This window comes from Salvelinus namaycush, chromosome 10, assembly GCF_016432855.1.
Source record: "Salvelinus namaycush isolate Seneca chromosome 10, SaNama_1.0, whole genome shotgun sequence".
NCBI lineage: Eukaryota > Metazoa > Chordata > Actinopteri > Salmoniformes > Salmonidae > Salvelinus > Salvelinus namaycush.
The window spans coordinates 45263658-45291619 of NC_052316.1; the positions used below are offsets into that span (position 1 = coordinate 45263658).

The following is a 27962-nucleotide window of genomic DNA, read 5'->3' on the forward strand; positions in this document are numbered from 1 at the left end:
TCGGTTATTAAACTGACGTAACATCACAGATCGGTTATTAAACTGACGTAACATAACAGGTCGGTTATTAAACTGACGTAACATCACAGGTCGGTTATTAAACTGACGTAACATAACAGATCGGTTATTAAACTGACGTAACAGATCGGTTATTAAACTGACGTAACATAACAGATCGGTTATTAAACTGACGTAACATCACAGATCGGTTATTAAACTGACGTAACATAACAGATCGGTTATTGTACAGTTTGAAAATCTTAGTTTATTATATGTGTGAGTGTGTGTGTGTGTGCGTGTGTCAGTGTGTGTGTGTGTCAGTGTGTGTGTGTGTGTCAGTGTGTGTGTGTGTGTGTGTTGGTGGGTGTGCATGTGTGTGTGTGTGTTGATGTGTGTGTGTGTGTGTGTGTGCGTGTGTCAGTGCGTGTGTGTAGGGTGCTGCTTTACTAGATGCATCAGTACTGTGCGTACAGGGATAGTCCTGTTGGCTCGGTGTTGGCTGTTGCTCATGCGTCTGGTCTTGGTCCGCTCCACCTCGTGTCGATGGACCCAGCCTCGCAGCTCATGGTTCAACCTGTCAATCAAATCACTGAGTCATTTAGACATTTGCACATACATGTGCACTCCGTGGACTGGAAGAGATCTGGTTGGCTGTCCCCCCCAAAAATAACCGGTCTGCTTTGCTGTGATAGGTTTCTCCATCTAAAGCCTATAAGTTGTGTCCTTACTCTGTCTACATCTCGGATTTGATTTTTAATTCAGCCACTGTAGCACTTTGAGATAGTACTAATAATAATAAAACACTTTAAATTGATAAAACTCTCTCTCTAATTAAAGCCAACAATAAGACAAAAGACTTAAAAGCCATCTAAATGGATTCAGGATGAAGGCATATCTTTATGACATGTAAAGAAACATTACATCTGATTAATTGTTCCATAAAGCTTGGGAGCCAATTTGCTGCAGTGATGAAGAGAGTCCATATGGAGTCCAAATGCTGAACCTCCAGAATGTTCTGAGCGTGCATAAAACTAAACCTTAGATGGTTTCCATCTAACGATTGAAAAAAGAACCAGGACAGATATTCATTCACCTGAATCAGATATGGACATTGCTTTACTAAATCTTGTGGTTTAGAATGTTGTTATTTAAATGGCGTACATAGTCTTAAGGCCTCATGTGGAGGAATTAGAGATGGGACTAAGTAGGGTTGGTTTAATGTGGAGGAATTAGAGATGGGACTAAGTAGGGTTGTTTTAATGTGGAGGAATTAGAGATGGGACTAAGTAGGGTTGGTTTAATGTGGAGGAATTAGAGATGGGACTAAGTAGGGTTGGTTTAATGTGGAGGAATTAGAGATGGGACTAAGTAGGGTTGTTTTAATGTGGAGGAATTAGAGATGGGACTAAGTAGGGTTGTTTTTATGTGGAGGAATTAGAGATGGGACTAAGTAGGGTTGTTTTTATGTGGAGGAATTAGAGATGGGACTAAGTAGGGTTGGTTTTATGTGGAGGAATTAGAGATGGGACTAAGTAGGGTTGTTTTTATGTGGAGGAATTAGAGATGGGACTAAGTAGGGTTGGTTTTATGTGGAGGAATTAGAGATGGGACTAAGTAGGGTTGGTTTAATGTGGAGGAATTAGAGATGGGACTAAGTAGGGTTGGTTTAATGTGGAGGAATTAGAGATGGGACTAAGTAGGGTTGTTTTAATGTGGAGGAATTAGAGATGGGACTAAGTAGGGTTGGTTTAATGTGGAGGAATTAGAGATGGGACTAAGTAGGGTTGTTTTAATGTGGAGGAATTAGAGATGGGACTAAGTAGGGTTGTTTTTATGTGGAGGAATTAGAGATGGGACTAAGTAGGGTTGTTTTTATGTGGAGGAATTAGAGATGGGACTAAGTAGGGTTGTTTTTATGTGGAGGAATTAGAGATGGGACTAAGTAGGGTTGGTTTTATGTGGAGGAATTAGAGATGGGACTAAGTAGGGTTGGTTTTATGTGGAGGAATTAGAGATGGGACTAAGTAGGGTTGTTTTTATGTGGAGGAATTAGAGATGGGACTAAGTAGGGTTGTTTTTATGTGGAGGAATTAGAGATGGGACTAAGTAGGGTTGGTTTTATGTGGAGGAATTAGAGATGGGACTAAGTAGGGTTGTTTTTTTTTAGAAACCCCGGTTGGAATCAGGAGGGAATAAAGAGTGAGAGGCTCCTTCAACTGGGAATACAGTATGTAACCCTAGGGCAGAGTGAAACCTAGGGCAGAGTGAAACAGTATATAACCCTAGGGCAGAGTGAAACAGTATATAACCCTAGGGCAGAGTGAAACAGTATATAACCCTAGGGCAGAGTGAAACAGTATATAACCCTAGGGCAGAGTGAAACAGTATATAACCCTAGGGCAGAGTGAAACAGTATATAACCCTAGGGCAGAGTGAAACAGAATATAACCCTAGGGCAGAGTGAAACAGTATATAACCCTAGGGCAGAGTGAAACAGTATATAACCCTAGGGCAGAGTGAAACAGTATATAACCCTAGGGCAGAGTGAAACAGTATATAACCCTAGGGCAGAGTGAAACAGTATATAACTCTAGGGCAGAGTGAAACAGTATTTAACCCTAGGGCAGAGTGAAACAGTATTTAACCCTAGGGCAGAGTGAAACAGTATATAACTCTAGGGCAGAGTGAAACAGTATATAACCCTAGGGCAGAGTGAAACAGTATATAACCCTAGGGCAGAGTGAAACAGTATATAACCCTAGGGCAGAGTGAAACAGTATATAACCCTAGGGCAGAGTGAAACAGTATATAACCCTAGGGCAGAGTGAAACAGTATATAACCCTAGGGCAGAGTGAAACAGTATATAACCCTAGAGCAGAGTGAAACAGTATATAACCCTAGGGCAGAGTGAAACAGTATATAACCCTAGGGCAGAGTGAAACAGTATATAACCCTAGGGCAGAGTGAAACAGTATATAACCCTAGGGCAGAGTGAAACAGTATATAACCCTAGAGCAGAGTGAAACAGTATATAACCCTAGGGCAGAGTGAAACAGTATATAACCCTAGGGCAGAGTGAAACAGTATATAACCCTAGAGCAGAGTGAAACAGTATATAACCCTAGGGCAGAGTGAAACAGTATATAACCCTAGGGCAGAGTGAAACAGTATTTAACCCTAGAGCAGAGTGAAACAGTATATAACCCTAGAGCAGAGTGAAACAGTATATAACCCTAGGGCAGAGTGAAACAGTATATAACCCTAGGGCAGAGTGAAACAGTATATAACCCTAGGGCAGAGTGAAACAGTATATAACCCTAGGGCAGAGTGAAACAGTATATAACCCTAGGGCAGAGTGAAACAGTATATAACCCTAGGGCAGAGTGAAACATTATATAACCCTAGGGCAGAGTGAAACAGTATATAACCCTAGGGCAGAGTGAAACAGTATATAACCCTAGGGCAGAGTGAAACATTATATAACCCTAGGGCAGAGTGAAACATTATATAACCCTAGGGCAGAGTGAAACAGTATATAACCCTAGGGCAGAGTGAAACATTATATAACCCTAGGGCAGAGTGAAACAGTATATAACCCTAGGGCAGAGTGAAACAGTATATAACCCTAGGGCAGAGTGAAACATTATATAACCCTAGAGCAGAGTGAAACAGTATATAACCCTAGGGCAGAGTGAAACAGTATATAACCCTAGGGGCAGAGTGAAACAGTATATAACCCTAGGGGCAGAGTGAAACAGTATATAACCCTAGGGCAGAGTGAAACAGTATATAACCCCAGGGCAGAGTGAAACAGTATATAACCCTAGGGCAGAGTGAAACAGTATATAACCCTAGGGCAGAGTGAAACAGTATATAACCCTAGGGCAGAGTGAAACAGTATATAACCCTAGGGCAGAGTGAAACAGTATATAACCCTAGGGCAGAGTGAAACAGTATATAACCCTAGTGCAGAGTGAAACAGTATATAACCCTAGGGCAGAGTGAAACAGCGTGTAGAACTGACCTGAGGCATTTGGTCCTGTTGACAGGCGGCAGACAGGGAGGAGGAGGTCCGAAGAACAGAGGATCCTTCTTCACCACCATCAGAGCCTTATCCTCCGAACTAAGACAGACAGACGGACGGACGGACGAACGGAGACAGACAGAGACAGGGAGAGAGACGCAGACAGAGAGGGAGACAGAGAGGGAGAACAATGAGAGAAAAGTTAAGATTTCTTTTAACTTTGGCGGCAAAAAAAAAACTATTCTTGGATACAGGTGAGAGATTCCCCACTGTGAGGTAATGAGTGAAACCAAGACGGCACTGCCTCTGCCTACCAAGGCCACGTGGAGCCCTGAGACTACCCACAGAGTAGTGTAGCTAAGAGTCCAAATGACACTCGCAACTCTTCAATATGGAGGTCATTAATCCCATGTTAAATGATACCGGCGTGTACAGTATGCCAAACTAGGCCGTGAAACTGACATGTGCAGCATTGTGATGGGACTGACATGTGCAGAGTTGGCGGTGGGCGTGCGTTTAGGTCTGAAGACAATTTAAAAATGATGAGTCGTACCATCCAGCAAGTGCTGATCTGTTCAATACAATGTGTCCACAGTCTGTCACAGGCTGGGGAATACCACGGACACCTTGGGGATCACGCTGCCAATAACAGAACTCTGGGATAAGCTTCTGCTGACACCGAGATATGGCACAGAGAAAAGACGAGGGAAAAGTGCAAACTCGACAACTGACGAGTTGAAATACGGTGAGTGGGCTGAGCCTAAATAATGGAAATGGAATGGGGGCCAGACTAAACACTCACAGAATATCACAACCAAGATAAAGAAAACTTACATAACACCGGGAGGGAGAGAGGCCGGGAGGCAGGGATGGAGGGAGGCAGGAAGGGAGGCCAGCGTATTGGGCACAGATGCTTTGGAGAAGGTCTTGAAGGAAGGTTTTAGTTGGCGGTAACAGATGAATGGGTTTCTATAGTATGGATCTTCCTCCATCCGGTTTCATTACCGTGCCTCTAATGTAAAGCTCTACATGAGGATCCATAATCCATGCTGCTTAATGTATATATTTTTTTTACTTCCTCAAACGTCATTTAATTACATAAAATTAAATGGCTGGAGATTCAACGATAATTCTATGAGAATTCCTGGTGACTGAGGCAGTGAGTGGTTAGGAACTGATGATGTTTCAACTGTCCACCTGCAGACTCGGGGCCCCGTTACCCACGACGACGACCGACAGAACTCCACCTACCCCCTCAGTCTTTCTGTCCATCCATCTTAGCTAACGTGCCCTAGGCCTATATGCATTCGTCTCAGTGGATCCAGTTTCTCGACAGTCTGGTCTGCCAACGGTTCCGCCAGACAGAACACGGCGAACAGAATATGAAGGCATTATAACTCAAAGCCAGGGGTGAGGGGCGCAGGGCAGGGGTGCGTATTAACCCTGTCCAACTGCTGAAGAGGACCCCTGGGTTCGTTTCATAACCTCCCACCTAGTTCTGTCTCCACCCTGTTACAGCTAATGTGTTCCTTCCTGCCGGAGCTGGCATAATGGCACTTGGGAGAAACGTGATACCACAGAAGAAGAAATGGTTCGTATGAAACGTGACCTGCCTCACGCATCGGCCCAGATACTACGACCCGTCATTTTAAGAAGGCACGAGAGGCTATGAAAGCTGTGCAGAAAAATTACATTTTCAAAAGAGGGCTCGCGGTCGGCACGACCGACCTCACGTCGTCAGAGCGTGACGTGTGCTGAACGAGAGACCTCGGTTTATTGTTGCAAAGTTGTGACAGTGTTTTCTCGTAAAGTTTGGTTTATGTACTTTTTGATTTTGGATCGCGCGATGCGGCTAGCCTCAGTTGCTGTGACCACTACTATCTGTCCCAGGATCCTGCGAGACAAAAACCGTCTGAAGCTGTTTGCCGTAGCTAGCTACTAGCCTAGCTATTAAGCTAGCAGGGTTTTCCAAAACAGCTTGAACACAGCCCGTGACACGGATAGCCCTTGTGAACCACGGAGGTGGCGTCTCGTGCTAATTGTGGCTGTATTCCCTGGTGCTTGTTGCTGTTTCCCTGCAACCGGACCTGGCTGGAACTGCGTGGTATAGCTACCAACTTTAGCCGACTCTGCTACCATGCCACCTAAAGCTGCAGAGGAAAATGTTTCTCTAGAGCATGTGAAAGATCTTTTAAACCAACAAAAATGACTCTACAAGGAGCTGTTACAACAGCAGGAAAGCTTTAAGAGCTTTGTTCAAATATTGGTGGATACAACAAGTAGAATCATGTACGATCTGACCAGAGAGGTCCAGGACTTGAAAAAACGCTTTGCAATTCTCCCAGAGAGCTTGATGTGATGAAATAGGACTGCAGCAAGATGGCAACTAAGTTCACGAGAAACAACGTCTGTGAATCTACTCTACCATAAAGGACTGCTTGGTGGAGAGCTGCAGAGATGGTTGTCCTGAGGCCTCCCAAGTGGCACAGTGGTCTACGGCACAGAGCCTGGGTTTGAGTCCAGGCTCTGTCGCAACCGGGAGACCCATGGGGCGGCGCACAATTGGCCCAGCGTTGTCTGGGTTAGGGGAGGGTTTGGCCGGCAGGGATGTCCTTGTCCCATCGCGCACTAGCGACTCCTGTGGCGGGCTGGACGCAGTGCACAGTGACACATTTCGGAGGACGCACGGCTCTCGACCTTCGCCTCTCCTGAGTCGGTACGGGAGTTGCAGCGATGAGACAAGACTAACTACCAATTGGATACCAGGAAATTGGGGAGAAAAAGGGGGATCATTCTTTTTTTTGTTGGTACCCTTCCCCAGATCTGTGCCTCGACACAATCCTGTCTCTGAGCTTTACGGACGATTCCTTCGACCTCATGGGTTGGTTTTTACTCCGACATGCATAGGGCTGTGGCGGTCATGACATTATGGCAGCTGGTGATTGTTAAGCAAATAACTGCCGGTCTCACAGTAATTGACCGTTAATTAACACAGCCTACAAGACACTGATGCAGACCTTTGGAACATCTACATTTAAAAAAATTGAATAAATCCATGTAATATAGCCAACACCTTCACAATAAATCCATTATTTATTTTAGACAGGTCTAAAGAAACATGATATAAAGAAAATGTAGTCTATTTCAGAAGAACAGAATACTCTGAATTGGCCCTGATCTTGCTATGCCATATGGCTGCGGGCTACGCTAGTTCATTTAGCAGACAAGATTTAAAGCGGTTTAATGTGCTTCTTGCCTTATTGCACACAAGCTGGGCATCATTCACCAGTAATAATATATCATTCACAAGTGATAGGCTAATATTGACACCCATGAGACAATCCCTGATTTAATCATGTCTTTACATACAGTTGAAGTCGAAAGTTTACATACACTTAGGTTGGAGTCATTTAAAACTTGTTTTTTAACCACTCCACAAAATTTCTTGTTACAAACTACAGTTTTGGCAAGTTGGTTAGGACATCTACTTTGTGCATGACACAAGTAATTTTTCCAACAATTGTTTACAGACAGAGTGAATTATAAGTGAAATAATCTATCACAATTCCAGTGGGTCAGAAGTTTACATACACTAAATTGACTGTGCCTTTAAACAGCTTGGAAAATTCCCGAAAATTATGTCATGGCTTTAGGAGCTTCTCATAGGCTAATTGACATAATTTGAGTCAATTGGAGGTGTTCCTCTGGATATATTTCAAGGCCTACCTTCAAACTCACTGCCTCTGCTTGACATCATGGGAAAATCAAAAGAAAACAACCAATACCTTTTGTAGACCTCCACAAGTCTGGTTCATCCTTGGGAGGAATTTCCAAACGCCTGAAGGTACCACATTCATCTGTACAAACAATAGTACGCAAGTATAAACACCATGGGACCACGCAGCCGTCATACCGCTCAGGAAGGAGACGCGTTCTGTCTCCTAGAGATGAACATACTTTGGTGTGAAAAGTGCAAATCAATCCCAGAACACCAGCAAAGGACCTTGTGAAGATGCTGGAGGAAACAGGTACAAAAGTATCTATATCCACAGTAAAAACGAGTCCTATATCGACATAACCTGAAAGGCCGCTCAGCAAGGAAGAAGCCGCTGCTCCAAAACCGCCATAAAAAAGCCAGACTACGGTTTGCAACTGCACATGGGGACAAAGATCGTACTTTTTGGAGAAATGTCCTCTGGTCTGATGAAACAAAAATAGAACTGTTTGGTCATAATGACCATCATTATGTTTGGAGGAAAAAGGGGGAGGCTTGCAAGCCGAAGAACATCATCCCAACCGTGAAGCTCGGGGGTGGCAGCATCATGTTGTGGGGGTGCTTAGCTGCAGGAGGGACTGGTGCACAAAATAGATGGCATCATGACGAAGGAAAATTATGTGGATATATTGAAGCAACATCTCAAGACATCAGTCAGGAAGTTGAAGCTTAGTCGCAAATGGGTCTTTCAAATGGACAATGACCCCAAGCATACTTCCAAAGTTGTGGCAAAATGGCTTAAGGACAACAAAGTCAAGGTGTTGGAGTGGCCATCACAAAGCACTGACCTCAATCCTACAGAAAATGTGTGGGCAGAACTGAAAAAGCGTGTGCGAGCAAGAAGACCTACAAACCTGATTCAGTTACATCAGCTCTGTCAGGAGGAATGGGCCAAAATTCACCCAACTTATTGTGGGAAGCTTGTGGAAGGCTACCCGAAACGTTTGACCCAAGTTAAACAATTTAAAGGCAATGCTACCAAATACTAATTGAGTGTATGTAAACTTCTGACCCACTGGGAATGTGATGAAAGAAATAAAAGCTGAAATAAATAATTCTCTCTACTATTATTCTGACATTTCACATTCTTAAAATAAAGTGGTGATCCTAACTGACCTAAGACTGGGAATTTGTCCTTGGATTAACTTCACTACGGTAGGGGGCAGCATTCGGAATTTTGGATGAAATGTATGCCCAATTTAAACTGCCTGCTTCTCGGGCCCAGAAGATATGATATGCATATAACTGGTGGATTTGGATAGAAAACACTCGAAAGTTTCCAAAACTGTTAAAATAGTGTCTGTGAGTATAACAGAACTGATTTGGCAGGCGAAAACCTGAGAAATGTTTTTGTTTGTTGGTTTGGTAGTTTTCTATTCAATGCCATTACAGTATCCATTGACTTAGGACTCAAACTGCAGTTTGCCTTCCACTAGATGTCAACAGTCTTTAGAAATAGTTTCACGCTTGTATTCTGAAAAATGAGGGAATAAGAGCATTCGAAATGACTGGACGCTAAAGTGTCGCAGAGCTTTTTCATGCGCTCGCCAGAGAGAGCAATTCTTGTTTACCTTTTAAATTAACGTTATTGTCCGGTTGAAATATTATCGATTATTTAGGCTAAAAACAACCTGAGGATTGAATATAAACATCGTTTGACATGTTTCTAGGAACTTTACGGATACAATTAGGATTTTTTTGTCTTCCTGTTTTGACTGCGTTTGAGCCTGTGGATTACTGAAGAAAACGCGCGAACAAAACTGAGGTTTTTGTATATAAAGAGACTTTATCGAACAAAATAAACATTTATTGAGTAAATTAATGTCTGCTGAGTGCAACCATATGAAGATCATCAAAGGTAAGGGATTCATTTTATCTCTATTTCTGACTCTGACTCTGTTCTACTTGGCTGGTTACTGTTTATAATGAATTGTCTAGTGGGCTATGTTCTCAAATGATCGTAAGGTATGCTTTCGCCGTAAAGCATTTTTTAAATCTGACACCGTGGTTGGATTCACAAGACGTTCATCTTTAAACCTATGTAAAATATGTTTTGTTTTCTGAATTTTTATAATGAGTATTTCTGTATTTGAATTTGGCGCCCAGCAGTTTCACTGGCTGTTGAAGAGGTGGGACGCTAACGTCCCACATACCCAAGAGAGGTTAAATGTCAGGAATTGTGAAAAACTGAGTTGAAATGTATTTGGCTAAGGTGTATGTAAACTTCCGACTTCAACTGTATACCAAATAATATATGTGTGAAATTTGTTTTGATTTAGAATGGACCATTATCATGCACCTGTCTCAAAACATGGGGCAGGGGAATAAAATACATAGCGAATAGACAACGCTTTCCCCAGTGCTTCATTTTCTTGCCAGCCAGGTAGGCTATACTCCTGTTGTAAAGACAAGCAATGTGCTTGATATTAGGAAAATTAAGAAATAATTTTATTTTTTATTTATTTAAATAGGCAAGTCAGTTAAGAACAAATTCTTATTTACAATGACGGCCTAGGAACAGTGGGTTGACTGCCTTGCTCAGGGGCAGAACGACAGATTTTTACCTTGTCAGCTCTGGGATTTGCTCTAGCAGCTTTTTGTTACTGGCCCAACGCTCTAACCACTAGGCTACCTGCCCAATGCTCTAACCACTAGGGTAACTGCCGAAATAAATATAGTAAGCCTAGCCTATCAATGCTGATGGGATCCTCCTCTTTTTAATAGAGGCCATCACTCTGTTTTCTCACGCAATTGCATAGCCTATAGAAATGTTGTGCAACATGAGCTCATGAAGTGTTTGATTAGATTTTCAAAAACATTTGTATTGATGTCTGAGTAATTAGAGGGACAATAGAGTGCTGAGTACCAGGCAGTTAGCACATTTAGTAGGCTACTAATGACCATCAGCAGCATCAGAGCTTGGTGAAGCCTACAGTGACTAAACGGTCACGTGGAATGTGACTGCAATCCGTGCTTATGACCGCCGGTGTGGCAGTAATACAGTTACGTAACAGCCCTAGACATGCACTGTCAACTATGGGACCTTATACAGACAGGTGTGCCTTTCCAAATCATGTCCAATCAATTGAATTTACCACAGGTGGACTCCAATCAAGTTGTAGAAACATCTCAAGGATGATCAATGGAAACAGGATGCACCTGAGCTGAATTTCGAGTCTCGTAGCAAAGGATCTGAATAGTTACGTAAATAAGGTATTTCTGTTTTACATTTTTTATAAATTTGCAAACATTTCTAAAAACCTGTTTTGGCTTTGTCATTATGGGGTATTGTGTGTAGAATGATGAGGACAATTTATTTAATCCATTTTAGAATAAGTCTGTAATGTAATAAAATGTGGAAAAAGTGAAGGGGTCTGAAATACTTTCCGAATGCACTGTTTATTACATTTTTGTAGTTGAGTCCTCAAGCTGTTCTCGTCTATTAATGTTCTGTTTTATGTCATGTTTTATGTTCTGTGTGGACCCCAGGAAGAGTAGCTGCTGCTTCAGCAACAGCTAATGGCGAAAAACACAAAAAAACCTGCCGACACATCAAAGCCGCATGTTATTGAAGTAATTTACAAATGAGGCCCAAGGACCGATGTCGCGTTAACCAAAAAATATCGATAACCCCTCCGTACAACAAACCCTAACTAGTAAATGCACTGCCTCCTATCCCCCAAACCCAGCCTCTACCTCTACCTCCCCCTCTCCAGTCCAGGTCAACCTAACCCAGCCTCTACCTCTACCTCTACCTCCCCCTCTCCAGTCCAGGTCAACCTAACCCAGCCTCTTCCTCTACCTCCAACTCTCCAGTCCAGGTCAATCCAGCCTCTACCTCCCCCTCTCCAGTCCTGGTCAACCCAACCCAGCATCTTTCTCCCCCTCTCTAGTCCTGGTCAACCCAACCCAGTCTCTACCTCTCCAGTCCTGGTCAACCCAACTCAGCCTCTACCTCTCCAGTCCAGTCAACCCAGTCTCTACCTCTCCAGTCCTGGTCAACCCAACCCAGTCTCTACCTCTCCAGTCCAGACCAACCCAACCCAACCCAGTCTCTACCTCTCCAGTCCAGACCAACCCAACCCAGTCTCTACCTCTCCAGTCCAGGTCAACCCAACCCAGTCTCTACCTCTCCAGTCCAGGTCAACCCAACCCAGTCTCTACCTCTCCAGTCCTGGTCAACCCAACCCAGTCTCTACCTCTCCAGTCCAGATCAACCCAACCCAGTCTCTACCTCTCCAGTCCAGTCCTGGTCAACCCAACCCAGTCTCTACCTCTCCAGTCCAGTCCAGATCAACCCAACCCAGTCTCTACCTCTCCAGTCCTGGTCAACCCAACCCAGTCTCTACCTCTCCAGTCCTGGTCAACCCAACCCAGTCTCTACCTCTCCAGTCCAGGTCAACCCAACCCAGCCTCTACCTCCCCCTCTCCAGTCCAGACCAACCCAACCCAGCCTCTACCTCCCCCTCTCCAGTCCAGACCAACCCAACCCAGTCTCTACCTCTCCAGTCCAGACCAACCCAACCCAGTCTCTACCTCTCCAGTCCAGACCAACCCAACCCAGTCTCTACCTCTCCAGTCCAGGTCAACCCAGTCTCTACCTCTCCAGTCCAGGTCAACCCAACCCAGTCTCTACCTCTCCAGTCCAGGTCAACCCAACCCAGTCTCTACCTCTCCAGTCCAGGTCAACCCAACCCAGTCTCTACCTCTCCAGTCCAGGTCAACCCAACCCAGTCTCTACCTCTCCAGTCCTGGTCAACCCAACCCAGTCTCTACCTCTCCAGTCCTGGTCAACCCAGTCTCTACCTCTCCAGTCCTGGTCAACCCAACCCAGTCTCTACCTCTCCAGTCCTGGTCAACCCAACCCAGTCTCTACCTCTCCAGTCCTGGTCAACCCAACCCAGTCTCTACCTCTCCAGTCCAGTCCTGGTCAACCCAACCCAGTCTCTACCTCTCCAGTCCAGGTCAACCCAACCCAGTCTCTACCTCTCCAGTCCAGGTCAACCCAACCCAGTCTCTACCTCTCCAGTCCAGGTCAACCCAACCCAGTCTCTACCTCTCCAGTCCAGGTCAACCCAACCCAGTCTCTACCTCTCCAGTCCAGGTCAACCCAACCCAGTCTCTACCTCTCCAGTCCAGGTCAACCCAACCCAGTCTCTACCTCTCCAGTCCTGGTCAACCCAACCCAGTCTCTACCTCTCCAGTCCAGTCCAGACCAACCCAGTCTCTACCTCTCCAGTCCTGGTCAACCCAACCCAGTCTCTACCTCTCCAGTCCTGGTCAACCCAACCCAGTCTCTACCTCTCCAGTCCTGGTCAACCCAACCCAGTCTCTACCTCTCCAGTCCTGGTCAACCCAACCCAGTCTCTACCTCTCCAGTCCAGTCCTGGTCAACCCAACCCAGTCTCTACCTCTCCAGTCCTGGTCAACCCAACCCAGTCTCTACCTCTCCAGTCCAGACCAACCCAACCCAGTCTCTACCTCTCCAGTCCTGGTCAACCCAACCCAGTCTCTACCTCTCCAGTCCTGGTCAACCCAACCCAGTCTCTACCTCTCCAGTCCTGGTCAACCCAACCCAGTCTCTACCTCTCCAGTCCTGGTCAACCCAACCCAGTCTCTACCTCTCCAGACCTGGTCAACCCAACCCAGTCTCTACCTCTCCAGACCTGGTCAACCCAACCCAGTCTCTACCTCTCCAGTCCAGACCAACCCAGTCTCTACCTCTCCAGACCCACCGTGGTCATCTTACAGTGGAACATGGAGTCTGATCTGTTCTAAGACAGTGTTTTTAAACTTTGTTTTAATACATGGGATCAGCAAATATACAAAATTAGTGTCAGGTAACCAACCATCTCAGAGACAAGCCAGCAACGTCCCAAGTTCTGGCCCTGGTCCACGAAACTGAGATAGAAAAACAGTCTAAGGCACTGCATCACAGTGTTGCGGCGTCACTACAGCCTGGGGTTCGATCCCAGGCTGTGTCATTACCGGCCGTGACCGGGAGTCTCATAGGGCGACGCACAATTGGCCCAGCGTCGTCCGGGTTAGGGGAGGGTTTGGCCGGGGGGGCTTTACTTGGCTCATCGCTCTCTAGCGACTCCTTGTGGCGGGCCGGGCGCCTGCAGGCTGACTTCAGTTGTCAGTTGAACGGCGTTTCCTCCGACACATTGGTGCAGCTGGCTTCCGGGTTAAGTGAGCGGGTGTTCAGAATATCCTGACCTGGACAACACTGACGTACACTGCCGTGTGTGTGTGTGTGTGTGCGTGTGTGCGTGTGTGCGTGTGTGCGTGTGTGCGTGCGTGCGTGCGTGCGTGCGTGCGTGCGTGCGTAGTATAAACATAGTTAAAGTGCAGAGTGAAGCGGAGGCAGGTTTATGACATGCAGCATGTCCGCCACAGCCAGGTGTGTGGTGATGCTGAGTTAGGTCATTACCTGTGGGTCGGAGGGGTGGTCTGGAGGGATTCGGGGCCCACCGGGGTCTCTGTCTCTTGGGAGAAGTCCAGCAGATGTCTGCCGCTGTGCATAGAGCCAGCCTGGAGTTTAGAGCCACGGCCACCTTCAAACAAACTGAAGCAGGACGGGACAGGGAGAGGGTGGGAGAAGGGGAGAGATAGGGAAGGGGAGAGTATGGTAGAAGAGAGATGGAGAGAGAGAGAGATGGAGACAGAGAGAGGAGAAAAAGAAAGAAAGACATGATCAAAAACCCCTGAGTAAAAAAGGCTGAAATCAATGATCCAACTGTTTGGTGAACACAGGCTACGATATGATTTTCTACCCTTCTCTCAGTCCCAGAAGTGGGCACTTGCTCACTCCCCCTGACCTTTTCAAAGGCATTGCAGTGGGAATAAACAAGTGCACACTGTGGTAGAATGAGAGAGACTCACCTCAGTCCCAGGCAGACTCACCTCAGTCCCAGGCAGACTCACCTCAGTCCCAGGCAGACTCACCTCAGTCCCAGGCAGACTCACCTCAGTCCCAGGCAGACTCACCTCAGTCCCAGGCAGACTCACCTCAGTCCCAGGCAGACTCACCTCAGTCCCAGGCAGACTCACCTCAGTCCCAGGCAGACTCACCTCAGTCCCAGGCAGACTCACCTCATTGGTCCAACATTGAGCATGAGGAACACCAGCACAACCATGAGACAAATGGCCCGCCTCTTAGGAGCACTGGTCTTCAGAACCGTGTTCTACAAGAATAGGAAACGCATCATCACATTATATCACAGGAAACGCATCATCACATTATATCACAGGAAACGCATCATTACATCACACATCCACTCCCAGCCTGGCCCAGAAAACATTTTCTCTAAACTGTTTAATATAGTTGACAGGTGTTTGTGGCCTAACTCTGACCTCTGACAGTAGTCCCTCCAGCTGTCTCTTCAGGGTGCCGTTCTCGTCCTTGAGCAGCTGGTTCTCAGACAGCGCCATCTTGAGACGGACCTCCAGCGTCAGCAGGTACTCCTTCTTCTTCTTACGGGACTGAAACGCTGACTCCCTGTTCTTTATCATCCTCTGCTGCCGCTGGGACACCTTCGACTGGAGGAGAGAGCGGGGATGAAGAGAGAGAGAGCGAGAGACGTTAGCCTATACGGGCCATTTGATGGCCACCAGATTATCGCCATCTGATCTGTCGTTAAACCATCAATATATGCTGAAATCATCCGCAAAGCTGATCTCCCATTATTGGCCACCGATTTACCTCTCCCTAAAGCAGATGTCGGGGTTTAGTCCACCGATTTATCTCTCCCTAAAGCAGATGTCGGGGTTTAGTCCACCGATTTACCTCTCCCTAAAGCAGATGTCGGGGTTTAGTCCACCAATTTACCTCTCCCTAAAGCGGATGTCGGGGTTTAGTCCACCGATTTACCTCTCCCTAAAGCAGATGTCGGGGTTTAGTCCACCGATTTATCTCTCCCTAAAGCAGATGTCGGGGTTTAGTCCACCGATTTATCTCTCCCTAAAGCAGATGTCGGGGTTTAGTCCACCGATTTACCTCTCCCTAAAGCAGATGTCGGGGTTTAGTCCACCGATTTACCTCTCCCTAAAGCGGATGTCGGGGTTTAGTCCACCGATTTACCTCTCCCTAAAGCGGATGTCGGGGTTTAGTCCACCAATTTACCTCTCCCTAAAGCAGATGTCGGGTTTAGTCCACCAATTTACCTCTCCCTAAAGCAGATGTCGGGGTTTAGTCCACCGATTTACCTCTCCCTAAAGCGGATGTCAGGGTTTAGTCCACCGATTTACCTCTCCCTAAAGCAGATGTCGGGGTTTAGTCCACCGATTTACCTCTCCCTGAAGCGGATGTCGGGGTTTAGTCCACCGATTTCTCTCCCCCTAAAGCAGATGTTGGGGTTTAGTCCACCGATTTACCTCTCCCTGAAGCGGATGTCGGGGTTTAGTCCACCGATTTACCTCTCCCTAAAGCGGATGTCGGGGTTTAGTCCACCGATTTACCTCTCCCTAAAGCAGATGTTGGGGTTTAGTCCACCGATTTACCTCTCCCTAAAGCAGATGTCGGGGTTTAGTCCACCGATTTACCTCTCCCTAAAGCGGATGTCGGGGTTTAGTCCACCGATTTACCTCTCCCTAAAGCGGATGTCGGGGTTTAGTCCACCGATTTACCTCTCCCTAAAGCAGATGTCGGGGTTTAGTCCACCGATTTCTCTCTTGACATGTAAGGGATAATCAACGAGGGTTATGCGTTCTCTGAAAAATAATGAACGACCTACGTGGAAGGTGTGTTCCACGACGTGCTAGCGGAGTGAAACTGACCTTCCACTGAGTTGCAGTGTATGCTGTGCATTTTCCACAGAACGCATAGAGCCCCGAGTTAATTATCCCTTTCATACCATGGCTATAATTAAATTTTACACATTTATCTGCAACAAATGTGTTCATTTGCAGGTAGAAATGTGTTCAACATTCACTGAAGTAGCATGCAAGTTTACTAGATAGATACAGTAGTTGCCCTGGTAACCAAACAGACTTGCTAGTTTAGCTAACCAAGCCATCAGTCCTAGCTTGCTAATATGAATTTAATTATGTTTTCAATTAAACTTTTGCTTTCAAAAGCAGCTCAATAGAACAGTAAGAATGAACTACAGCCACTGAATTCTACCTTGCTAATATTCCGTGCATTATAGGGAAATTATGCATGCTCTAGAATGCCCTTCAAGCCAATCAGAAACGATTATTCAACAATGCCATGGTATAACTGAAACTAAATGGTGATTGTGTTGTATTTTTTCCTCAAATTATCTTGTATTCTAATACAGTTATTTAAAACAGACAGATTTTTATGGGGATTTGTATTATTATACTAATACGATTTCTGCTGTGGCATGGACATCGACTCTATGTGGTTAAAGTTCTACAAATGAAATGATCATTATTATTATTTATTTTTTTAAATAACTGTTAATCGCTTTGAAAAACAAAACATACAGCTTGGCGTGATTGTGTATGTGTGATGAGCTGGTGGTTAGGCTCAGAGGCATCATGGCCACAGGGGCCTGTACCCACATCAAATTCTTCCCGTTGAAAAAAATGTACTAATAAAATCTGTAATACTACTAGCCACCTAGCAATTTTATGAATTTGGCTTCATTTAGCTAGCCCAGATAGGTTCCCAATCTCCCAACCTCATAACTAGCCTTGTAGTTAGCTTGTCTAACTATTTTAGCTGGCAATGTTGGTAGACATTAGAAAAGCAAACAATAACATTTACTAAATACAACTCACATTTAGCAGAGATGCAGAGTAGCACATTTAGTTTCTTTAACCTGTTTGGGATAGGTGGCAGCATTTTCACTTTTGCATGAAAAGCGTGCCCAGAGTAAACTGCCTGCTACTCTGTCCCAGATGCTAATATATGCATATTATTAGTAGTATTGGATAAAAAACACTCTGAAGTTTCTAAAATTGTTTGAATGATGTCTGTGTATAACATAACTCATATGGCAGGCGAAAACCTGAGAAAAATCCAACCAGGAAGTGGGAAATTTGAGGTTTGTAGTTTTTCAAAGCTTGATAGGCTACATTTCCAGTTGAATAATTACATTTCAGTTATATTCTTCTATTTCTCTTTTTCCTATTTTGATTTGGTTGTTCCTGATAGGATGTTACTTCATTGGGGCGGGCCGAGTGAACACAGACAACGACCATTTCGGACCATTTTGGAGTATCAAGCCGGCTTGACACCGTGACAACGTCAGATCAGCTGGTCTAAATAGTTTACTCTATCCCGCTGTTCTTTTCGTTGCAACTAGGGTTATTTTAGTGTGGAGATCCATGTAATCTCCCGTTAAGAGTGTTAAGAAATCCAACGCTGACCTGCAGGTGAGCGTTATGTTCTGCCTGTTCGTTGCAATGCACCCCCCGTAACTTTGTTTCATTGACATTTCTACCTAGTTTACTTCCATCCCAGTCCCGTATCACAGCTGATTGAAATGAAAAGTGTAAACATCATGATGAAAGGGTAAAAAAACGACATTCGTTAGAAAAAAGGTTTGATCTGTGAGTGCCCTGGGGACCTTCTGTCCCAAGCACCTGTTGGTCTGTGGATTAAGGTTAGTACTCAGCAGGAGGGTGGTTCTAGTTCTCTGGGGTGGTTCTAGTTCTCTGGGGTGGTTCTAGTTCTCTGGGGTGGTTCTAGTTCTCTGGGGTGGTTCTAGTTCTCTGGGGTGGTTCTAGTTCTCTGGGGTGGTTGTAGTTCTCTGGGGTGGTTGTGTCAACAGGAGAAGGGCATTTCATCATTCATATCATCTGATTTATCAGCTGGACTAAAACAGGTGGCAAAGGATGACGTACCCATGAGCACTCATAGTCCGGGAGAAAGAGAGAGAGAGAGGGGGGATCTGGCACAGAACACCAGTGAGCATCACTCAGGAATGTGGCTCCTTAAAATAAAGAGTGAGAACCATAGGAGAAGAGAGGGGGATGTGTGAGAAGAGAGTGGGTGGGAAAGGAGCGACAGAAAGCGAGAGAGAGTGAATGGAAAGAAGGTGGGGTTAACATAAAAGCTAGCCTTGCTCTACTTCATTTCCTGGGATAATTATTTAGCCTTTGATGGCTACCGCTTGCTGATGGCTACCGCTTGCTGATGGCTACCGCTCGCTGATGGCTACCGCTCTCTGCAGCAGAAAATAATAAACAGACATCTAAGACATGTGACATCGTAAACGGTTCCCCCGGCAACACAGCATGCCACATTTGTGGCCTGCTGGAGGTCATTTTGCAGGGCTCTGGCACATCTCCTGATGTACTGGCCTGTCTCCTGGTAGCGCCTCCATGCTCTGGACACTACGCTGACAGACACAGCAAACCTTCTTGCCACAGCTCGCATTGATGTGCCATCCTGGATGAGCTGCACTACCTGAGCCACTTGTGTGGGTTGTAGACTCCGTCTCATGCTACCACTAGAGTGAAAGCACCGCCAGCATTCAAAAGTGACCAAAACATCAGCCAGGAAGCATAGGAACTGAGAAGTGGTCTGTGGTCACCACCTGCAGAACCACTCCTTTATTGGGGGTGTCTTGCTAATTGCCTATAATTTCCATCTGTTGTCTATTCCATTTGCACAACAGCATGTGAAATTTATTGTCAATCAGTGTTGCTTCCTAAGTGGACAGTTTGATTTCACAGAAGTGTGATTGACTTGGAGTTACATTGTGTTGTTTAAGTGTTCCCTTTATTTTTTTGAGCAGTGTATAATGTTTGGTATAGCCAGTGAATATACTCTTTCGAAGTTGAAGCTTTAAACACTTTAGCCTATCTGAGAGATGGCTCTGTCTGAGAACCAGGCGCCAAAGAACCAGAACGGCATCTTGAAGAGACAGCTGGAGGGACTACTATCAGAGGTTAGAGTTAGGCCACATACACACACTAGAAATAAAATGTCATTTGTCCCAGTAAAAAACTTTTAGCCGGAGAATCTTAACCCTTATCGTCCTGAACATCACCTCTTATCCCGAGGATTTAAATCAACACTCAATCATCCTAACCCAAACACACACTTCCCCCATGTGTGTGAATGACAGCTAAACACATCCCCTCCCAGAAACCTGCCTGCAACCCTCTCCCCCCCAGCAGCAGTAAGCCTGTAAGACACTGGCTCTAATGGACCAGCTGGTTGATTAAGTTATTTGGATCCGGAGAGCAGACGAGAGGAGGAGAGATGACAGCTCCATAACTGTTTGTATTCCGTCTCCTGAGAAACTCTCCCGCTCTGTCCTCCCGGCCCAGATCTGGGATCCGTGCCACCACCAGGGCCTGGGAACGCCGGGAGACAGAGGTTACCAAGACACGGGGTGGGCTCTGGTTCCATTGCCACATCAACAGAACCGGTAAGGGGGGGGGGGGGGGGGGGGTTGGGTTGAGTGCCACTGGCAGGCCTGGTAACTTTTCGCTGATAGATTCCAACTGCCTTCAGTTGGTAGCCTGAACCTCAACCGCTTCCCAGCACCTTATCTTGAATTCTCGATTCATAAGACTCACGTTTTGAGGTTTGGCACACGAGACAAGTCAGAGGGAAATAAACAGAAGTACCACAGAGCCTGTTTCTTGATCAGCTGACCACCCTGGTGTTGTTCAGGACTGTTCTTTCCATTCAGGTCACCTCAAGAGGTCAGAGGTTAATTCAGGAGGAAGTGTGTGATGATCCGTTAACCCTTCAAAATTGAGATCTTTTAACAAGTAAGATGAAAAAATGTCTTTAGTTTACGAGGGGACGTTAAAAAGGTTTAAGTGACAAGTGTTTCCACAGGCCAGCATCTGGATACACATCGTACCCAGGATCACAGCATCCTCCCCTGGCCTGGTGTCTACCCGTGTTGGGGGCTTCCCCGGGACCTGTAGTGTAATGATTTACAGCCCAGAACGTAGCAGAAAATCTCAAAGGAAATCTGAGCATATTATTTTACAAATAGCTCCGTTTTTCCAGCTTTGCCAAATCCCCACTCTACTCGACACCTGTCCCAATATTTAGCTTTTCACATCCTCACATTTACAAACAGTGCATTCGGAAAGTATTTAGACCCCTTCACCTTTTACAAATGTTGTTACTTTACAGCCTTATTCTAAAATGGAATCTATTTTTTTAATTCCTCATCATTCTACAAACAAAACCCCATAATGACAAAGCGAAAACAGGTTTTGTTTGCAAATGTATTAAAAATAAAAACAGAAATACCTTATTTACATAATTATTCAGATCCTTTGCTATGAGACTCGAAATTGAGCTCCGGTGCATCCTGTTTCATTGATCATCCTTGAAATGTTTCTACAACTTGATTGGAGTCCAACTGTGGTAAATTCAATTGATTGGACATGATTTGGAAAGGCACACACCTGTCTATATAAGGTCCCACAGTTGACAGTGCATGTCAGAGCAAATACCAAGCCATGAAGTCGAAGGAATTGTCCGTAGAGCTCCGAGACAGTATTGTGTCGAGGCACATATCTTTGGAAGGGTACCAAAGAATGTCTGCAGCATTGAAGGTTCCCAAGAACACAGTGGCCTCCATCATTCTTAAATGGAAGAAGTTTGGAACCACCAAGACTCTTCCTAGAGCCAGCTGCCCAGCCAAACTAAGCAATCAGGGGAGAAGGGCCTTGGTCAGGGAGGTGACCAAGAACCCAATGGTCACTCTGACAGAGCTCCAGAGTTCCACTGTGGAGAAGGGAGAACCTTCAGAAGGACAACCATCTCTGCAGCACTCCACCAATCAGGCCTTTATGGTTGAGTGGCCAGACGGAAGACACTCCCCAGTAAAAGGCACATGACAGCACGCTTGGAGTTTGCCAAAAGTCACCTAAAGGACTCTCAGACCATGAGAAACAAGATTCTCTGGTCTGATGAAACCCAGATTAAACTCTTTGGCCTGAATGCCAAGCGTCATGTCTGGAGGAAACCTGCCACTGAATATCCTTGAGTGACCCAGCCAGAGACCGGACTTGAACCCGACCGAACATCTCTGGAGAGACCTGAAAATACCTGTGCAGCGAAACACCCCATCCAACCTGACAGAGCTAGAAGACCAGCATCCCGGAGTCGCCTCTTCACTGTTGACGTTGAGACTGATGTTTTGCGGGTGCTATTTCATGAAGATGCCAGTTGAGGACAAACTAGACACTAATGTACTTGTCCTCTTGCTCAGTGGTGCACCGGGGCCTCCCACTCCTCTTTCTATTCTGGTTAAACACAGTTTGCGCTGTTCTGTGAAGGGAGTAGTACACAGCGTTGTACGCGATCTTCAGTTTATTGGCAATTTCTCCCATGGAATAGCCTTAATTTCTCAGAACAAGAATAGACTTACAAGTTTCAGAAGAAAGTGCTTTGTTTCTGGCCATTTTGAGCCTGTAATCGAGCCCACAAATGCTGATGCTCCAGATACTCAATTAGTCTAAAGAAGGCCAGTTTTATTGCTTCATTAAATCAGGACAACAGTTTTCAGCTGTGCTAACATAATTGCAAAAGGGTTTTCTAATGATCAATTAGCCTTTTAAAATGATAAACTTGTATTAGCAAACACAACGTGCCATTGGGACACAGGAGTGATGGTTGCTGATAATGGGCCTCTGTACGCCTATGTAGATATTCCATTTAAAAAATCATCCATTTCCAGCTACAATAGTCATTTACAACATTAACAATGTCTACACTGTATTTCTGATCAATTTGATGTTATTTTAAACAGACAAAAAAATTGCTTTTCTTTCAAAAACATTTCTAAGTGACCCCAAACTTTTGAACGGTACTGTATGTAAATGTGATATTTCAGTTTTTTATTTTTAAAACGTGCCAAAATGTCCCCAAAACTTTTTTTGCTTTGTCATAATGGGGTATTGCGTGTAGATTGATGAGGGGGAAAAAACAAAACATTTTCAATTTTAGAATAAGGCTCTCATGTAACAAAATGTGGAAAAAGTCAAGGAGTCTGAATACTTTCCGAATTCACGGTACACACAAACACTCTCACAGCTCAAACACAGACTGGCACTGACGTAAACACACTCAAACACCTGCCTGAAGTAGACCACGCGGTTAACTGATCACTCAAACCACCGTGCTGTGGCCAAACCACAACGACACAGTCAAAACAGCTGCGATGGGTCAAAACACACACACACACACGGCTCAACTGCTTTGTGTGGGCCAAGGCGGCTGAGTCATGCAAAAAGCAAAAAGTCTAAGGCAGCACACCTGGCCTAACACAACAGACACAGCTAAACCATTTACCACAGCTTTTCAGCGTATAAAAATATCTGACAAACAGAGTTAAAATACGTGTTAATTCTCTGGAACCATGGATGGACTATTTATCCCGAGTGATATTCTGGTTTATTATTTCAGCTCCAAAAACCTGGGCCTGGTTTTGATGCTCTTCTCACAATGAAACCACTCTTGACTCTGTCAGGTTTGTAAAACGGCCTGAGTGGCTGGTTTGTTTTGGCCTCTTCTAGCTCGGCGGCATTCCTGGTCAATGCTCTCTCTCCAGACTCCTCCTCTCCAGACTCCTCCTCTCCAGACTCCTCCTCTCCAGACTCCTCCTCTCCAGACTCCATCATGATTATTTAACTACCAGACCAGACACTCCCAGTCCTCGTCTCCACTCAGCTGTTTCAGAGCTGTGTTTGCACAGTCCGAGGTTAACCATTACCATTCATAAAAACAACAACTGGAGAAATATTGCTGGGTTAACGTTCCATGTTAATGTCAACAGCAATCCTTCAGTGGACTGGACTGGCATAAGAGATAACAGAGAGGGTTGTCTAGGTTATTCCTCCAGAGCAGGGATGGGCAACTTTGATGGAGATGGGGACCACAAAAGAATCGTAACTCATCATGAGGGGCACACAATGGCTCGCAGGTCTGCGTACCCACATCCATACCTACAAATGCAGTCAGAGACACCAAGTCTTTTGGGGGCCCTAAGCTAAACTGTTGAAAACCAAATATTGAAATTACACCTTGTGTATTCTACTATTATAACTCTGAGTCATTAGCTCGTGGTTTCTTATGAGTCATTAGCTCGTGGTTTCTTATGAGTCATTAGCTCGTGGTTTCTTATGAGTCATTAGCTCGTGGTTTCTTATGAGTCATTAGCTCGTGGTTTCTTATGAGTCATTAGCCCGTGGTTTCTTATGAGTCATTAGCTCGTGGTTCATATGAGTCATTAGCTCGTGGTTCATATGAGTCATTAGCTTGTGGTTCATATGAGTCATTAGCTCGTGGTTCATATGAGTCATTAGCTCGTGGTTCATATGAGTCATTAGCTCGGTTCATTATGAGTCATTAGCTCGTGGTTCATTATGAGTCATTAGCTCGTGGTTCATTATGAGTCATTAGCTCGTGGTTTCTTATGAGTCATTAGCTCGTGGTTCATATGAGTCATTAGCTCGTGGTTCATATGAGTCATTAGCTCGTGGTTCATATGAGTCATTAGCTCGTGGTTCATTATGAGTCATTAGCTCGTGGTTCATTATGAGTCATTAGCTCGTGGTTCATTATGAGTCATTAGCTCGTGGTTTCTTATGAGTCATTAGCTCGTGGTTTCTTATGAGTCATTAGCTCGTGGTTTCTTAAGAGTAATTCCACTAACAATATACAGGGCTCTACTTTCACATGTAAGTTTAGGTGCACAAAAATAAGATTTAGGTGCACAAAAATACATTTAGGAGCACAATGAGAAATATTTGTAAATATTAAAAGCAAAATAAAAATTCTAGGTTGCACAGCAAAATATTTAAGCGCATATGTGAGTTAAATGGTCGCACTGTAGAGTCCTGATCAGAGCTCTGCTACCCAACAGGCCCCGATATTACACATGTTTTCTTCATCAATAACTAAGGTACGGGCAGGGTATCACTAATATTTAGAAGCTGCTCTATTGTACAGTCAAATGACTAAGATCATCACATGGTGTCAGAAGTGCTTCAGCCTTGTCAAATATAAGACAGGAGAGATTATTTCACAGAGCAGCCCGTTTAGAGTGACCGTTGCTACGGTTACTCACAGAGCAGCCCGTTTAGAGTGAGCAGAGCAGCCCAAGCGGAGTCGTTGCTACGGTTACTCACAGAGCAGAGCGAGCTGAGCGCAGGGAGAGAGTGACAGACAGAGGAGCAGCTCATGGATTTACTAACAGAGGAAGTTATTTCTGATTTTGGATTCGGGTTTCAGGCAGAAGCAATCGGGCCTGGGTAGAGTAGGGCCTGAACGTGGCAGGTATGGGTAATGTTAAAACTCCTGCCAGTGCAGGGCTCTAGCCCTGGTATGATGAGGACTCCACTATCATTTACACAACATTTTACATTATAGTCATTTGGAAAATGCTCTCATTCAAAGCGACATCATTATATTGTAAAACATAGGGCTAAAAGCAAAACAGAGCGAGAGAGAGAGAGGGGGGGACAGAGAGAGATTATACATTCAAATCTGTCAACCAGTTTACCATCTAGCTCCAACTGTTTACTGGTGGTAACCATAGCAATGTGGCCACTGAGGCAGTGAGCAGCAGCAGCAGCAGCAGAGACTGAGAGACTCCTCCCCCCTTTAAAAAAATTAAACCTTCCAGCAGAAATCAGAGAAGGGATGAATCAATTTTAAACACAGAATTCGGAGGGAGAACCCAGACTCTTTGTTTGCCGACTGCTCACAAAACAGGACTGTTACAAACCTGTTATTTTACACAGACCACACTACTGCCTGGCATACAGCTGTAACCAGGCATTTCAGCTATAACCACAAAGAAAGGCATCTGCAAGGGAAGGCAAATCCACATTTTTGAGGACAGTGAGAAGGACCAGGAAAACAGGTTTCTGACGGTACTGTCATGGTCCAGGGCAGTGAGGCTGCACTCAGCTCTTTAATGCAGGACTTCCCCACCCCAAGGAAGATAGCGGAAACCAAAAAAGACAAGGACAGCACCCCGACCTCTCCCCTCACCTCAGGCACCTCAACAGCAGAACTATCCTCCCCCCTGCCTGCCTACAACCACCAGAGCCAGGACAGCGCTGGAGGAGGTAAAGGCCACCATGAGGAGAGAGTCTTACCACAGCTCTGGAGGAGGTAAAGGTCACCATGAGGAGAGAGTCTTACCACAGCGCTGGAGGAGGTAAAGGTCACCATGAGGAGAGAGTCTTACCACAGCGCTGGAGGAGGTAAAGGTCACCATGAGGAGAGAGTCTTACCACAGCGCTGGAGGAGGTAAAGGTCACCATGAGGAGAGAGCCTTATCACAGCTCTGGAGGAGGTAAAGGTCACCATGAGGAGAGAGTCTTACCACAGCGCTGGAGGAGGTAAAAGTCACCATGAGGAGAGAGTCTTACCACAGCTCTGGAGGAGGTAAAGGTCACCATGAGGAGAGAGCCTTACCACAGCTCTTGAGGAGGTAAAGGCCACCATGAGGAGAGAGTCTTACCCGAGTGCTGGAGGAGGTAAAGGTACCATGAGAAGAGAGCCTTACCACAGCTCTGGAGGAGGTAAAGGTCACCATGAGGAGAGAGCCTTACCACAGCTCTTGAGGAGGTAAAGGCCACCATGAGGAGAGAGTCTTACCACAGCTCTTGAGGAGGTAAAGGCCACCATGAGGAGAGAGTCTTACCACAGCGCTGGAGGAGGTAAAGGTACCATGAGAAGAGAGCCTTACCACAGCTCTGGAGGAGGTAAAGGTCACCATGAGGAGAGAGCCTTACCACAGCTCTTGAGGAGGTAAAGGTCACCATGAGGAGAGAGCCATACCACAGCGCTGGAGGAGGTAAAGGTACCATGAGAAGAGAGCCTTACCACAGCTCTGGAGGAGGTAAAGGTCACCATGAGGAGAGAGCCTTACCACAGCTCTTGAGGAGGTAAAGGTCACCATGAGGAGAGAGCCATACCACAGCGCTGGAGGAGGTAAAGGTACCATGAGAAGAGAGCCTTACCACAGCGCTGGAGGAGGTAAAGGTCACCATGAGGAGAGAGCTGGTGCAGGTAAAGGAGGAGATGGAAAAGGAGTTGTCTGTCATCAAGAGAGTGCTGCAGCACAGAGAACAGACTGTAGAGACTCCTAGAGAGAAGCAGCAGCCCCTAACACCCCCACTGACCCACCTTCACCCACGACCCCTACCAGACCACTGCACCACCAAGGAGCCCCAGGCCCCCTCAACGCACCACCAGACCCAGCGCACCCCACAGGCCCCACCCACCACCAGAGCATCACCACTTCCATCGGCTTAGCCAGACCGGACCGGGCCCAGCCTACTACCCCCGCACCAGACCCCCACCTCAACCAGACCAGAGATGAGATCAGAGGTAGCCTGACTGAGGTAGCCTGACTGCCATTAGGTACCGAGATGAGATCCTCAGACCCCTTGTGAGACCATATGCTGACACATGCACATTTGTGGCCTGCTGGAGGTCATTTTGCAGGGCTCTGGCAGTGCTCCTCCTTGCACAAAGGCGGAGGTAGCGGTCCTGCTGCTGGGTTGTTGCCCTCCTACGGCCTCCTCCACGTCTCCTGATGTACTGGCCTGTCTCCTGGTAGCGCCTCCATGCTCTGGACACTACGCTGACAGACACAGCAAACCTTCTTGCCACAGCTCGCATTGATGTGCCATCCTGGATGAGCTGCACTACCTGAGCCACTTGTGTGGGTTGTAGACTCCGTCTCATGCTACCACTAGAGTGAGAGCACCGCCAGCATTCAATAATGACCAAAACATCAGCCAGGAAGCATAGGAACTGAGAAGTGGTCTGTGGTCACCACCTGCAGAATCACTCCTTTATTGGGGGTGTCTTGCTAATTGCCTATAATTTCCACCTTTTGTCTATTCCATTTGCACAACAGCATGTGAAATTTATTGTCAATCAGTGTTGCTTCCTAAGTGGACAGCTTGATTTCACAGAAGTGTGATTGACTTGGAGTTACATTGTGTTGTTTAAGTGTTCCCTTTATTTTTTTGAGCAGTGTATATATATATATATATATATATAGATAGATATATATATATATATATATAGATATATATATATATATATATATATATATATATATATAGATAGATATATACACACATATATTACACACACACACACACATACATTCAGGCAAACGGCAAAAGAAGCACAATTGAAATTGATAAAAAAACTAAACAAAAAAGATCACAGATGACAACTG

At 45.6% G+C, this 27962-nt stretch overlaps 1 protein-coding gene across 1 annotated transcript in view; it reads right to left on the reverse strand.

Annotated features, from left to right (window-relative positions):
• atf6 (activating transcription factor 6) overlaps window positions 1–27962 on the reverse strand; it is a 115536-nt gene that overhangs the window by 56712 nt on the left and 30862 nt on the right. The window contains exons 8-12 of the mRNA XM_039002983.1: window positions 15157–15342; window positions 14896–14987; window positions 14234–14368; window positions 4026–4124; window positions 472–574 (exon numbers count right to left, since the gene is read on the reverse strand). Of these exons, the coding sequence (XP_038858911.1) occupies window positions 472–574; window positions 4026–4124; window positions 14234–14368; window positions 14896–14987; window positions 15157–15342 (615 nt within the window). The remainder of the gene's footprint in view (window positions 1–471; window positions 575–4025; window positions 4125–14233; window positions 14369–14895; window positions 14988–15156; window positions 15343–27962) is intronic.